The following is a 13,276-nucleotide window of genomic DNA, read 5'->3' on the forward strand; positions in this document are numbered from 1 at the left end:
TTCAAACTCGCCGTCTCTAATGGCGATCTCGATGGGGCTAGAGCAAGGCGCCGGGGCTGGACCGGAAACGGACGATTTTTCACGTTTCCCGAATCGCTGGTTTCCACCTCGGACCTCGGTCAATTTGGCGCGGCCGAGCGGACGCAATTTGCGCGACGCGAAGCGGCGAACAGCGGCGAGCAGAGCGGCGCGGCCTCGAGGAGACTGGCCCCGGTCCAATGGAACCGGCTCGCGGACTACGACGACGCTCGATTATGGCGAGAACAAGACGAGATGCGAGATACATCCGTTTTCCCTGTGCATTCGCGACGATCGTAATCTCGGTGCGCGCGCTGCAGTTCCTCGAATCGTTATCGTAATAGCCACGGTTTCTTCGGTGTCAACACTTTGGCCGCCGCGTCACTCATATATGGGCGACGAAATTGTTTAAAATTTGCTTCCAACCTCCAAGTTTTCGAATACATTGTGCTCCTACTCGAACGCAAGTGTTCCGAATAAACAGGAAAATGTGAACGCGATTTCGGAAGCCGTCTCGTCTACACCGTTCTCCGGCCGTTGTTGCGGCAGAAGTTCTTCCAGAACGTTACCGCTCCGGCGAGAGTAGAAAAACATGCGCCGCGAAAGCAGCCAATTAGCGGACGTGGTCGGACATTCGAAAGCCGAGTCGCGGGAGCGTCCGCGTCTCGAAATAGAATTAGAAATTGAGATTGGACCGCGGCGTTTAACGGGCGAACCGCAATTTCGTCGGGTACACCGTCGTCATAATCAGGCTGCGGATCGGAAGGGGGCGCGCGGTGGCGCGCGAGGACGAAGGACGAGGGTTGGCAGGCGACAGTGTGCGAAACACACGGGCCACTGTATCCGAGCAAACGTGGAAAACGTTAACCTGATTTATGGCGGTGGGTCTAGAGCGTTTTCGGAATTTGCATTAGACCGAGGACGAGACGAATGCGAGCGTCCCGGCGTCTCGGCGCGGCCCGACGCGGCCCGACGCGGCGAGAACAGGGTCGGAAAAGGACGAGCAGCGCCGGGAGAAGCTACGCGCGCGAACAGAGAAAGATTAATCCCGACGAACTGGAATCAAAGGTGGCACGATCGGCGAGGCGCGATAGCAGGAAGAACCGTCCCTCGTTTCCCCTGTCCCCGTCCGCGTCGGATCTGTCCATTACCCTGCGGAATTACGTCCGTCCTTTTCAAACATCTTCGTCCTCTTCGTTTCAGGGGTTTTCGGCTCGCCGTGCGTTCCCCCCGGGCCGATCCGAACAACGGGCCGAGAAAAACTTTGACGAACCGTACGGCGACGATCGGCCGACGATGCCACGCAACCATGTCCGTCGAGATTTAATCGAGTTCCGTCGACTGCGACCCGGCTATCGCGCTTTACGATCGACTCGAGACCGACCAGCTACCTGGACCGGCCATGGAAATGAAAGTTTTCCTCGCGACCCGAGATCTCCGCGAGGTGAACGCTTCCACGGGTGTCTACCCTCGATAGGGTATCGAAACTTTCCATCGGAAAATCTAAGAGACGAGCGGAGCATTCGAGGAGAGAGAGAGAAAGAACGGAGAACCGGGTCGGAGAGCTTTTTTCAGATACGGAGATCTGCGAATCGAGGGGAGGTGGTGAGAGAATTTCGATGTGCCGTAAGTTCTGCCCAATTGTCCTTCGGCTTGCAAAGAAGAATGGACAATTTGGGAAGAGGCGATGCCGTTGTTCGAGTCTCGCGGCTCATTTTTATAGTTCCCGATCGTCGATGAGTATAAAAACGAGGCGCGAGGCTCGATTAAAATCGTATCTCTTCTTCCTGAATTATCCATTTTTGTTCACAAACCGAAACGACAATTTACTGTAGCAATGTTTGCCCAGTTCCTAGAAGATTCCAAAGAATTTGCAACGCGTCGAAGTCCAAGCCGCGTTCGCCTAATAAACGAATAATAAACTTCCGAAATGGAAGAAGAAGCCGCGAGAATGTTCGCCGAAATTACCTCATAAAAGTTGACCGTACAAAAGCCTGCGCAGCAACTAACAACCTCCGGAGCTGGAGAAGGAACCGCGGAGCACCCAGACAGGAGGTTCACCCCGGGGAGAGGACCCGAGCCGCGAGACTCGCGAGAAGAATAGCTAAATCCGGGTAAACGCGGCGTGCCTGATTCGGCGAAGTCGTGGCCAGGGAGCCGATCCGAAAAAGTAGCGCGGTGTCGCGGACGCGGACGGTCGGCCGGATGCAGAGGAGGACCTTTGGGTGGAGATCGGAGTACGCGGCGACGAAGGGGATGGCTCGGCTCGGCTCGGCTCGGTTCCGGAAGAGGACGTCGGAGATAGCCGGGCGGGCAACAGAGGCGCGCGGCACCCGCTGGAACCGAGGAAGATCGCGGCGAGGAGAGGCGCCTGCGCCCTCGGCTATACCGAGTTTCTGCGTACGTTTCCATCAGTCGGGTCTTCAACTCCGGACCGCGAACAACCAGTGATCGGGGTTGCGCGACTCCGCCACCGTGGAAACACCCTCCCGGACGCCGCGACGTGTTTCCGCGAGCGGAAACCGCCCGTTCCGCGTGGCGCGCGCTCGAAACGCGAGTCGCCCTCCTAGGCGGCCGTTCCGCCCACCCTTCCGCACCGATTCCACCGACGGTAATCCTCCACCGCGACCGGCTTTCCGCCGAGCCGATTCCGCCGAGGCCCGAAGGGTTGAAAAAGTTTGCGCGCGTACTCCCGCCGCCGAATTTTTTCCCCGTTTCCTATCGCGGCGCGCGGCTGTGCCCTCTCGGTTCTCCGTGAATTTCCAGCAGCCGTTTCCAGTGGAGCGAGAAACCGCGGCCCGCGGAACAGGCATCGGAATCGAGGCCGCCGGATTTACGGCGCGTAAAACGGCGAACGAGCCGCGGCCGCCGGCGGGTTTCCACGCGCGTTGTTCGAGCCGACCGGCTCGTACCGGCTCGTCGAGGGGAAGCCTCGCGCGGTTCGCGGACGACCGTTCCCCTTATCGCCGGCGAAGATCGCTCGGAAATTCGCGGATGATCGGCCGGTTTTGTTCCGCGGCATCGCGAACGGTCGGCGGCGGTCCCGCCGGACGTCCTGTCGGCGAGGATCAAAGGGCGCGATCGTTAACGTCGTTAGCGCTAATTAATCATCGGCAGGCGGATAAATACCGTGTATCGGGGCGATAAGCGGCGCACGGACGCGGCACCGTGTCTGCCGATAATTATGAACAGGCCGACTCATTAGTCGCAGCCGACGTTAACGGCCGCGCGCGCGTTCGCCGGCTCCGTTCGATTGTTAATCGGGTGTGCGCGTCGAAAGAACGCGCGCCCCGGCTCGATCGGTCGCGCGAGCGATCGGCGCGATTAGATTTCCGGAGAACCGATCTGCACCGACCGAAAGCCCTTCGCTCCCGTCCGAATTGCAGGCGTCGCGTCGAGTCGCGTCGTCGCGGCGACCTTCCGCCGAAAGTTCGCGAGAACTGTTCGGGCCGCGTGGCTCGGTGCGGACGCGCGAAAAAAGAGAATCCGAGAGAGAGAGAGAGAGAGCAGTCGGGAGAGTGCTCGGGCACCGGATTGCTCGATCCATCATTCCGGTCCTGGCGTCGCCGAACCGGAGCGCAAGAGGAATCCGTTCCGCCGGATGGACCGCGTAATTAATCGGGAGACTTAATCGAGTGCCGAATTAATCGGGACAGATTTACGAGCGGCCGGATACGCGACGCGCCGTCGGCTCGGCTCGGCTCGTACGCGCCGATTACATCGCGCCGGGATCCCGCGAATCGCGATGCGTCGTCGACGCGTGCTGATCGTCGCTCTTGGCTCGCAGATGGAGAAGTTGCGGCGAGATCGCGGCTCCGCGCGCGGACGCTGAAGGGGACACGGATCGTGCATCAACGACCGACCCGGAACACCGATCCCGCTCCGCCAAAAAACACCGCGATCGAGCGAAAACGGGCTTTTCACGCTCGACCCGCTCGGCCCGGGCTCGCGCCCCCGCTTTTCTCGGGGCGCTCCCTCCTCTCTTTCTTTCCATTCTCCTCCGCCGTTTGTCTCCCGACACGGCCGCTAATTAATCTTCCGGCTGGAACGTCCGACGACGCGCCCGCTCACCGACGTAAAATCCCGGCGAGAGGACCGCGAGCGGTCCACCGGCAGGATAACGAGGATAACGTCCGAAATAATTCGGACGAAGCCGCCTCGAGCGGCTCGTAATTAGCAAACGGTCCGCCGAGGGTTTCCGCGGGAACGACTCGATTTCCCTCGAACACTCGGGGGCAGCTCGACCGATCAAAGAAGCCTGGAGAAGACACCCCGACCCGCGAGAGTGGCGCGGCTTCCGAGGATCAACGTCCTCTGTTCCGGCCCGTGACGGGACCTTGCTCGACGAAGATCAGCCCGGCCGGCTGATCCCGGATTGTCCGAGCAGCCAAACAATCCCCGTGGGCGTCTCGATCGAGTGGTCCGAGTTCGCGGCTGATTCGCGAGGCTCCGAAAAGTGCGTAACCGAAGAGAGGTCGGCGCGAGGAATCTGGGAATCTGGAAACGGAAGACAGTGCGTTGGTGCCGACTGGTGGATGCGCGAGGCGAAATCGAAGTCTCGGTAATCGGTATATCTGTGGAAGGTGAGGACCGATGGCTGGGCCGACCTAGCTTCGCTCTCGAAGACAGGAGAGACCGTCGGTCGGAGATCGTTCGGAGGTTCTAAAGCAGGTGGGGAGAGAAATGCTCGAGGGAAGGAGGAGGATCGAGGGAGCGGGAGGCCGGTGATCGGTGAACCGGATCCGATCCGGTAGATTGTGGCCGGTCTCGCGGGGATCGAGGACGATTGAAAATTTTCGCCGGTGTGCTCGGCGGACGATATTTCACGGTCGGCGGGGGCGCGCGAGAATGACAGCGATTCGCGGAGAGTGAACGCGCGCGCGAGAAGGCCGACGCGTGTGTCCAGTGGAAAAGAGGAACGGGTCGGGACCGGACTGACAGGAAATCGTGGAATCGCTGCCGGGGGAGATATCCTGCGGGCGAGCCGGTCGGTCGACGGCGATGGCATGAGGATATTAGCAAGAAGGAGCTGCGGGTCCAGCGAGGCGGAGGATGAGGATGGTGGTGGGCGTGATGGTCCTTGGTCAGCTACTGACGAGGATCCTGCTCGCTGCCCACGCTGGCGATCGGCTCGCGGCGGCTCGCAGGATTCTCAGGGACGTGCCGCTGATAGATGGGTAAGTGCCAACGCGTTTTTCCCGCGCCGTACACCCGCCGACAATTGATTTGTTCCGCCGCGAGGGAAACTGACCAACTTGCCGCTATCTTCGCAAATTGAGATTGATGCGTTTTTGAATGGCCGTTACCGGCCCGGGCGCGTCGCGTTCGGCCCGGCCGGGCTCTCCGAACTGTCTTTGCCGCGTCTAATTTCGAAACTTCGGAATCTTCCGCCGGGAAAAAAGTGATCGATGGGCTTTCGGATAGACCGCGCCGTTGTCTCGGTCCATCGAACTTCGCTAATTTTCCCGACTGCGGACACTGCTTGTTCGAGCTTTTCGGCGAAAGCTTTCCCGGCGCTGCCGCGAATCTTGCGCCCGGAAGCGAGAGAGATTTCCGTGGGACGAGTCGATCGACGGGGCTTGGAAATCGTGGGATTTCGTCCTCGGTCGAGTTCCACGCGAACGGACAGAGTTTCCGTTTCATCGGGGCTACGTTCGCGGGAAGGCGACCCGTGCACCGGTGACCGGATCGCGTGAAAAGATACAGCTCCGCGGAGACGCGATGCTGTAACCCAAAGCAATGCGCCATAAAACAAGATTATTTCCACGTTGACAGACTTCGTCCTTTTGAATACGTCCCATAAATCCTGACGCGTGGAAGAAGATATATCTTCGCGCGTAATACTTTCCACACAGGGCTTTGTCTTCGAAGAGAATCGAATTTGAATGCGCGCTGGGCTCGCGCAGCCCCGAACGACCGTTCTTGACTCGGGGCTCGTATTTTTATCGAGAATCGCTCGAGAATCGAACGCTGTCCGGCTCGCGCGAAACGCTTTATCGAACTGCTACACGTTCGCCGGAGAACGCGAAGAATTCGTTTGAATAATTAAAAACTAAAATAATTCATCGTCGACTTCAATTTCGATTCCTTTGAATCGGCCTTTCATTCAACGTTGACCGACCAATTTCTCCGGATCGGCACCCGCGCGCGCGTCCCTTTTGCTCTCGCCCATCGACGCTCCGCGCGTTTCTTTGACACTTAAACCGCGTCGAGGCGGGCGGCAATTAATTTCTTCGCTTAGACGCGGTTCGCGTAAACCCCGGACGCGAACGTTTCAATTTTACAATTACAGGAAAACGATGCGCTTCGCGGGCGAATCGGAGCGCGCGACTGCGGCAACGCGTCGCGTCGAAACAAATTTCCTAGGCTCTCTGTTCCCGGCGCCGTTTCGTCGAGATAAATCCGATTCCGCGGCGGTCCTGATAAATGCCGCGAAATCGATACCGCCGCGCGAGCGAGAGAGAGAGAGAGAGAGAACGAAAGAAGGGAAGCGCGAAAGGGAGACGGAGTTACGAGGGAACGCTCGGACGCGGAAAAACGGACCGGTGTCGTTCGACGCTTTATCGCGGTTTCGGACACCGGCGGACATTCCTTTCGAGTTTAATTCCGGTGTAATTAGGGGCACGCTCGCGGCCGTAGAATGTCCGACGTGCGCATCGTTACGACGACATTGTTCTCGCCGGCTATAAATTCGTGCCTTGCGGTTCTCGCGTTTCAACGGCCACTCCTGTTAACGATCACACGAGAGTTTTCAGTTGTTCATTAAAATTTCAACAATTTTACGAACTCGCCGAGCGAGGCGCGCGGCCGGCCGCGAAATTGGGCGAGCAACTGTTTCTTCGAGTGCCCCGACGAGGATTCCTCGTAACCAACGAACGCGGGCTGGCCGCTCCATCTATTATAGATACCGACTTTCCAGACAGTCTGCGGGAATCGATCATAACCGGCCGCGATAGCCGAACGACGACGACGACGACGAAACTCCTCATTAGGATGTTTTCCAACCTACTTTCGCCGCATTACTCGTCCGTCGCATCCGAACAACCGAACTTCCGCTCCCCGGAACCCTCTCTGGATCATCGACGCTCGTCTATCCGCCCCCTACGATCGCGAGTAGACGGCGGATTTTATGCTCTTGTGAGAAAAAACGATCGGATGAAACACAGAACGATGAGAACAGCTGGAGATTTTAAGAATACCGTTGTATTATTTTCAACTTACAGTAATGTCTCCCTAATTGACGCTCATATCGTCCACAAAAATGGACAATGTTGGAAAAGGAGGTACGATTGTTCGAGCCTTGTGGCTCGTTTTTTATGCTTATCGATTGTCAACGACTATAAGAACGAGTTGCAAGGCTCGAATAATCGTATCTTCTGTTCCCAAATTGTCCATTTTTCTGCACAATCTGAGCGTCAGTGAGGGAGACATTACTGTGCTTCGATTAACGGAGCGAATATATTTTTATTCGACTTCCGTTCGTTGCAATCGAGGCAGACAATTGTTGTTTCGCAAAACGATCCGCTGTCCGATCGTAAGTCGCTCTAACTCTCGCGTTCCATCACCGAACCGCGAATTTTGCAGATGATTTGTCTTAACTTTCGAAAACAGCTTTTTATTTCGCGACATTCGTATCTGACTTTTTTTTAACGACAGAAGATTGTTAGGAAGCGTCGTTGGAACGGAGAACAACGATGATCAACAAGTGGACGTTGCACAACAGTTTATCAATTTAGTCTTTAATTGTGAAAAGTTCGATCGACGTCGATACATTGGAAAGTACGATACGTAAAACGTTGTACCAGTCGAATTAAAATTATTCTTCCGATAATTTATAGTTCGAAATACGACGACCTCCGGAACACCGATCGAAGCGAAGTCTCGAATTCGGCGATCCGAAAGTCGTGTTCGCGATCGAGATCCGATAGCGAGGCTGACCTAACCTCATCGAAAATGCATACAATGCTCACTTGGCGAGTGGTAATCGCGGGGTCATGCCCCGGGAGAGTGGCGTGGGTGGCGTGGGAGAAAGAAGGCCGATCCAATTGGACGAAACTCGGGGGTCGTGCATTCTCCGCGGGATAATGAGAAAGTTTCGCGCGAATGGGAAAGAAAGGACACTAATGGAGCAGAGAGAATTAAACAGGCCTGATAAAAAAGGAGGACGAGAGCGGGAGAGCTGGAGAGAGAAAGCGGGAGAGCTAGAGAGAGAAAGAGTGGGAAAGCTAGAGAGAGAGAGAGAGCTGGAGAGCTAGAGAGAGTGAGAGAGAGCGAGAGAGCTAGAGAGAGAGAGAGAGCGGGAGAGCTAGAGAGAGGGAGAGCAAGAGAGAGGGAGAGCTAGAGAGAGAGAGAGAGAGAGAGCGAAAGAGAGCGAAAGAGGTGGGAGTAAGGGGTGGGAGGGGCCGATTCGAGGGCAACGACGGGAGAATGCGGAAGAAATAGGGGCTGGGATAGAATTTAGCTCGAGGATGGCCCGTGGCTATTGGTCCTCCAGTTTCTCGGCTTACTGGACGGCGGATACGAATTTCCGGTTCTCCCGTTCCGAAACGAGACAGCGCGTGTCTCTTCCGGCTGCTCCCGTGCATGTTCCTCTCTCGTCGGTGCCATCTAACCGTGAGTCCCCACGGTGTCCCGTATCGGTGTCTTGTATCGGTGTCCGGCCAAATAACCTGTCGGATCGAAAGCCGACAACGGCACCCGCGCTCGTTACCGGACACGATTCCCGGAAGAATTTCCAAAAGCTCGAGTTCTCTTCGCCCCCCGCCCCTGTTCGCGCCCGTAAAATGCTCGCGGCGCGCTGTCACGTGTTAATCGCGTTCGGAGACCCGCGATAACACCGACGCCCGTCGTTCCGAAACTTTAGGACACCTGTTGTGTATCGAGGAAACGCGATGTTTTATTTAAGAACCGAGCCGCGCCACAGTTCCTTCGAACGATAGCGGCGCGAACGGACGGAATTCACCTGGTCCTCTAATAAAACGGAATTAGCAATGCGAACCGGTGAATGCTGCATGGAACTTCGCGTGCGACGCGGATGGACGCGTTGCATGGGAATTCGCGTTTTTATTCGACGTTTCGATCGTGTTCCCAGACGCGATTATTCGAGAGCGCCTCGTTTATGAGCCGCGAGAGGCTCGAATAATCGTATCTCCTCTTGTCCAAAATTGCCCATTTTTTGTTCGCGAGCTGAAGAAAAATTCGAGAGAATTTATCGTATCGAAATTTACCGTGCACAGAAAAGTTCGCCGCGATGTAACGCGTATGTCGCGAAAAAAAATGAGAACTTGCGAGTTAATCCGTTTGATGGAATTGTTCGGAATGGTACGCGCGCGAAATTGCTTTTCCGTTATAGCTTCGATAAACCATTCTTTTGTCTCGCGATAAACAAACGATTTTAAGTTTTTTCCCCGGCGAAGTTGTTCCGATACGGAAAAATAAAGCGCGCGTAGACGCGGATAATAGAAACGGGTGGCGGGAGGGGAGGGGCGGGGAACGTTGAAAAACAAGCGTAAAACAACTTGACGGAATTGCTAGTTGTCGAATAAAGCGACGGCGTTGAATGCAAGACCGAAAAAATCGTCGACCCAGTTCCCCTTGTGGAATCATACTGCACCATGCTCCATCGACTCGCCACTTTGTGGATGGTTAAATGGAACATCGTCCACGACCGATGCGTGTGCCTGCCCTTCTTTGAAAGCCGCAGCCTAGTTGGCCGCCGGCTATCGGGCGGTCACGTGTCGAGAATAAGCTACTAGTCACCGATAAAGACGAGAACGACCCTTTTGTTGTTGCAAATTACGGTCTTCTGCCGGTTCCGCCGTCGTCGGGGCCTTTCACCCGTGGCTCGCGATAGAAATTCGAGGAGTCCTCGAAGGTATTGGGGATGAAAGGCGATCGCGGGCCGGGCTGGGACACGAGAGCGATCTCGCCCGATTGTCGACCACCCGAAGGCGATTCGTTACCGATAACGAGTGAAAGCCTCGTCGAGCCTATTGTGCGCGGCATAATAGTTTGCATTTTCGCCGGACCGGGTCGGGCCGTGTCGGGCCGTGTCGAGCCGGGTCGGGTCGGGTCGCGCGAGAACGAGAGCTTACGTAACGACCGCGCGGCCAGCGTCGCCGGGTTGTCGGTAAAACCGTGAAAACGGATGAAACCGTGTGACAGAATTTCGAGGCCGGCCAATCCGCGCGCATTGTAATCGAACTCCATTCGCTCGGAATAGGCGCGAGCACGCGTGAGGAGACAGAAATGTCGCGTCCCGTTTTGTACACCGTGCGCCGAGCGAAATGAAAACAGACTATGAAACGCGGCAGCGCGGCCCTTTTCCTATCTCCGGCCGGGGGAAAAAAAATGGAGAACCGTCCTCGCAACCGCGCTGGTCGGCACCGGCCGTTCCTGAATTTCGTTGGCGTTTCGACCGTTTGTTCCTTGCAGCGCGAAGTGGAACGCGGCCGGGTTCGCGACCTTTCGCTCCGCGATTCTATGCGGTCGCGCGTATGTTTTCGTTCGCACGCGGACGGGCTGATAACGAGAATGACGGAGTCGTCTTGTTTTCCGCGTGCAATGGCACGGTTGCAAGCGGCTTCGTCGCACGACACGGCATAGCAAAACATAGCAGGCCATCGGGTAAAGCCAGCGATAAAACCGCCTGGTCCGCAATGTGTCGAGAGCAACTTTTGAGCGATTCGCCGAGAAAGCCGCGACTCGAGCAGCACGGTGTCCCCGGCAAATTGAAAGCCGCTCTAAAACGTCGGTCGCGGCCGCAGCCGCGGTCGAGCGGATCGGCGCGGACCGTTTTGATCGCATTTTCTCGTTAGCCGATTTCTTGCCGGCGCGGCGCGGTAAGAGGTCGGAAGCTTTAAAGCGAAGACGCGGCGCCGCTCGGCGAGCTTTCCTCGCCGCTTAATACAGCTGGCGGCCACTCTCCTCGGCGCGGCGCCGGCGTCTCCTCGAGGTGGCCGGGCTAATTAAATATTTTCCACGGGGCGACGAACACTGTAAACGGCTGCCGTTCAGCGACGTAATTACAAGCCGGCTGTCCGGTCGCGTTATCAGCTTAGCGGCGCGCACAATTTCCTCGCGAAAAAGGTCCGGGGATGTCTGTTTGCCGCACCAGGCACGGCAAACAACGGTAATTGCCGGGCGAATGTTGTTCGCGGTTTAGCGGAACGGCGCGCGGCGACGCGCCGCTTCCGAATTTCCGTGCCCGGCCGAGCTTCGTCTCTTTGTTCCCGGCCAGGTTTCCTTTTTAACCTTTAGAACGCCGCGGACGGTTGCGTGTGTGCGCTCTCGGCAAAAACCGTCGCGTCTCTTGCCGCGGCTCCACCGTTTGGCTGCCAGCGAACCGATTTACCGGCCCGCGGAGACGAACGCGAGAACTGCCACGGGTCGATGCATCGGCCGTGTTTCTCTTTACATTTGAAGCGTAGCTTCTCCAAGAGTGTCGAACTTATTTCTTCTCAGATATGATTCGATTCCATAGATTCGCGTGTCCGATAAACTGTAACAACGTCTTCGTGCTTGTCAAAAATTATTCTTCTACCGTGGAACGACGCGAACTTACCTGCATAGAGCGGTTCGAAAAGGATTGTTGAGGGGCTTATTTGAAATAAAAGAGTGTAGAATGAGACACGCGTAAATAACTATATTTAAGGAAGAAGTGAAGGAAATACGCGGTGAAGAAGCGCACAGTATGAGAGTACGGAAGAACCTGAGAGGCCTGGGCGACAACGCATGTTTTTATATCTGTGTACTGTCCTCAGGTACATGGAAACCCTGCACTTCAGGATGTGGAGGCTTTCCAAGACTCAAGAAATTACTTCTTGCTTCAACAAGAATAAACGCGAAAGAAGGAAAAGGACACGTCGAATCGGTCCTGGCAGGTTTCGCATAAGCGCGTAGATGGGCCCGGCAGTGAAAGCGTTAAACGGAAATTTCTACGCTCGCCCGGCCTGCAACGGCGGACGTGTGCATCCTGCAATTATCGTCTTGGTTTACCACCGCTGAAAATTTCTCTGCAATTGTCTTTTTATCGTCCCTCCGGAACCGCGGATGGGATTCGTTGCGGATATAAGCGGATAGCGGGGACCGTGGTCTCGTTCCGAACTAGATTACACCCAATTTTGTATTTCTAGTTAATAACGTAGACGGGACACCTACGACGGCGCGAACGACCCTTTTTTCAGAACACGGACTAGTTTAGCGACCGCGTCGTTCACGCTGTGTGCACTGCGGCGTTGTTTTTATTCGAGCCTCGTTACAGTAAATTCTCCTTAATTTCCTACCGCTTGTAAACAAAACGGACAATTTGGGAAGAGAAGATACGATTATTCGAACCTTGCACCTCGTTTTCGTAATTACTGACAATCCTATCTCGTCTTCCCAAATTGTCCATTTTTGTTTACAAGTTAAAGGAAAATTGAGGAGAATTTATTGTATATCAAAGTCTTGCGACCAAAGTGAAGCAATTGGAAAGAGTACGCTTCCCAGTGTGCGCCTCAGTATACCACCCAGTATAGCACCCAAAGGTGCGGGCATCGCTTGCGACAGACCTAAATGAAGATCCTTCCAGAATAAACCACGACGTTGACGATAAAATAATAATGAAATCCATCTGCAACACAGATTCATCGAAATCGTGCCCAAAGGGTGATTTCTGAGCGATCCGAAGCGATTCCCCGATTGCAGTTTTCCGCTCCGCAGCTCCGCGGCCGCGGCGTTCAAAAGCTCTTTCATCGCTTAAAGGTCTTTAGGACTCGCGGAGCTGCTCGGAGCCGATGGTTGCTTATAAATCAGAATTCTAGCCGGCCACGAAAACACGGGGGGTTCGACGGTCCTCGAGCAACAAGTTCTCAGGGTCGGTCATCGAGCCGCCGTTCGAGCTTTGTCCCCGAAGAGGCGCGACTCGGCTCGGCGAGCGGAATGGTCGCGCGTCTGAGGCTAGACGTCGCGACGCGCGATGCCTCGACTCTCGCAAAGGCCGCTTTGTTATGCAAACCGCACGCGTCGCGCGGCTCCTCGCGAGCATTGTCCTGGTTCCAACGACTCGGCATACCTAAGCGCGGAAAGTTGCTCGCCGGCATCGATATATAAAGCGAGGCGGTGGTAACGCGCGCGCGGAACGACGCGCAAGCGGCGTCCACGATGATGCTCCACGCTTAAAAGCGGAAAAGGAGATTTAGGCCGACTACGGAGTTGGCCAAGTTGAGCGCCGCGCGGAAAGTGGATAGAGGGGAACACCTTTCGCGTTCGAGGGGAG

The 13,276-nt window shown here is 55.9% G+C and overlaps 1 protein-coding gene across 2 annotated transcripts in view; it reads left to right on the plus strand.

Annotated features, from left to right (window-relative positions):
* Positions 1-2,420: 2,420 nt before the first annotated feature.
* Positions 2,421-13,276, plus strand: part of LOC117218953 (dipeptidase 1) — a 124,221-nt gene continuing 113,365 nt past the window's right edge. The window contains exons 1-2 of one of the 2 annotated variants that reach the window (XM_033467719.2): positions 2,421-2,685; positions 3,806-5,195. In XM_033467719.2, the coding sequence (XP_033323610.1) occupies positions 5,071-5,195 (125 nt within the window). In that variant the 5' untranslated portion in view covers positions 2,421-2,685; positions 3,806-5,070. The remainder of the gene's footprint in view (positions 2,686-3,805; positions 5,196-13,276) is intronic. The other variant, XM_033467718.2, reaches the window with a different exon arrangement.

Source organism: Megalopta genalis, chromosome 3 (genome assembly GCF_051020955.1).
Source record: "Megalopta genalis isolate 19385.01 chromosome 3, iyMegGena1_principal, whole genome shotgun sequence".
Lineage (NCBI taxonomy): Eukaryota > Metazoa > Arthropoda > Insecta > Hymenoptera > Halictidae > Megalopta > Megalopta genalis.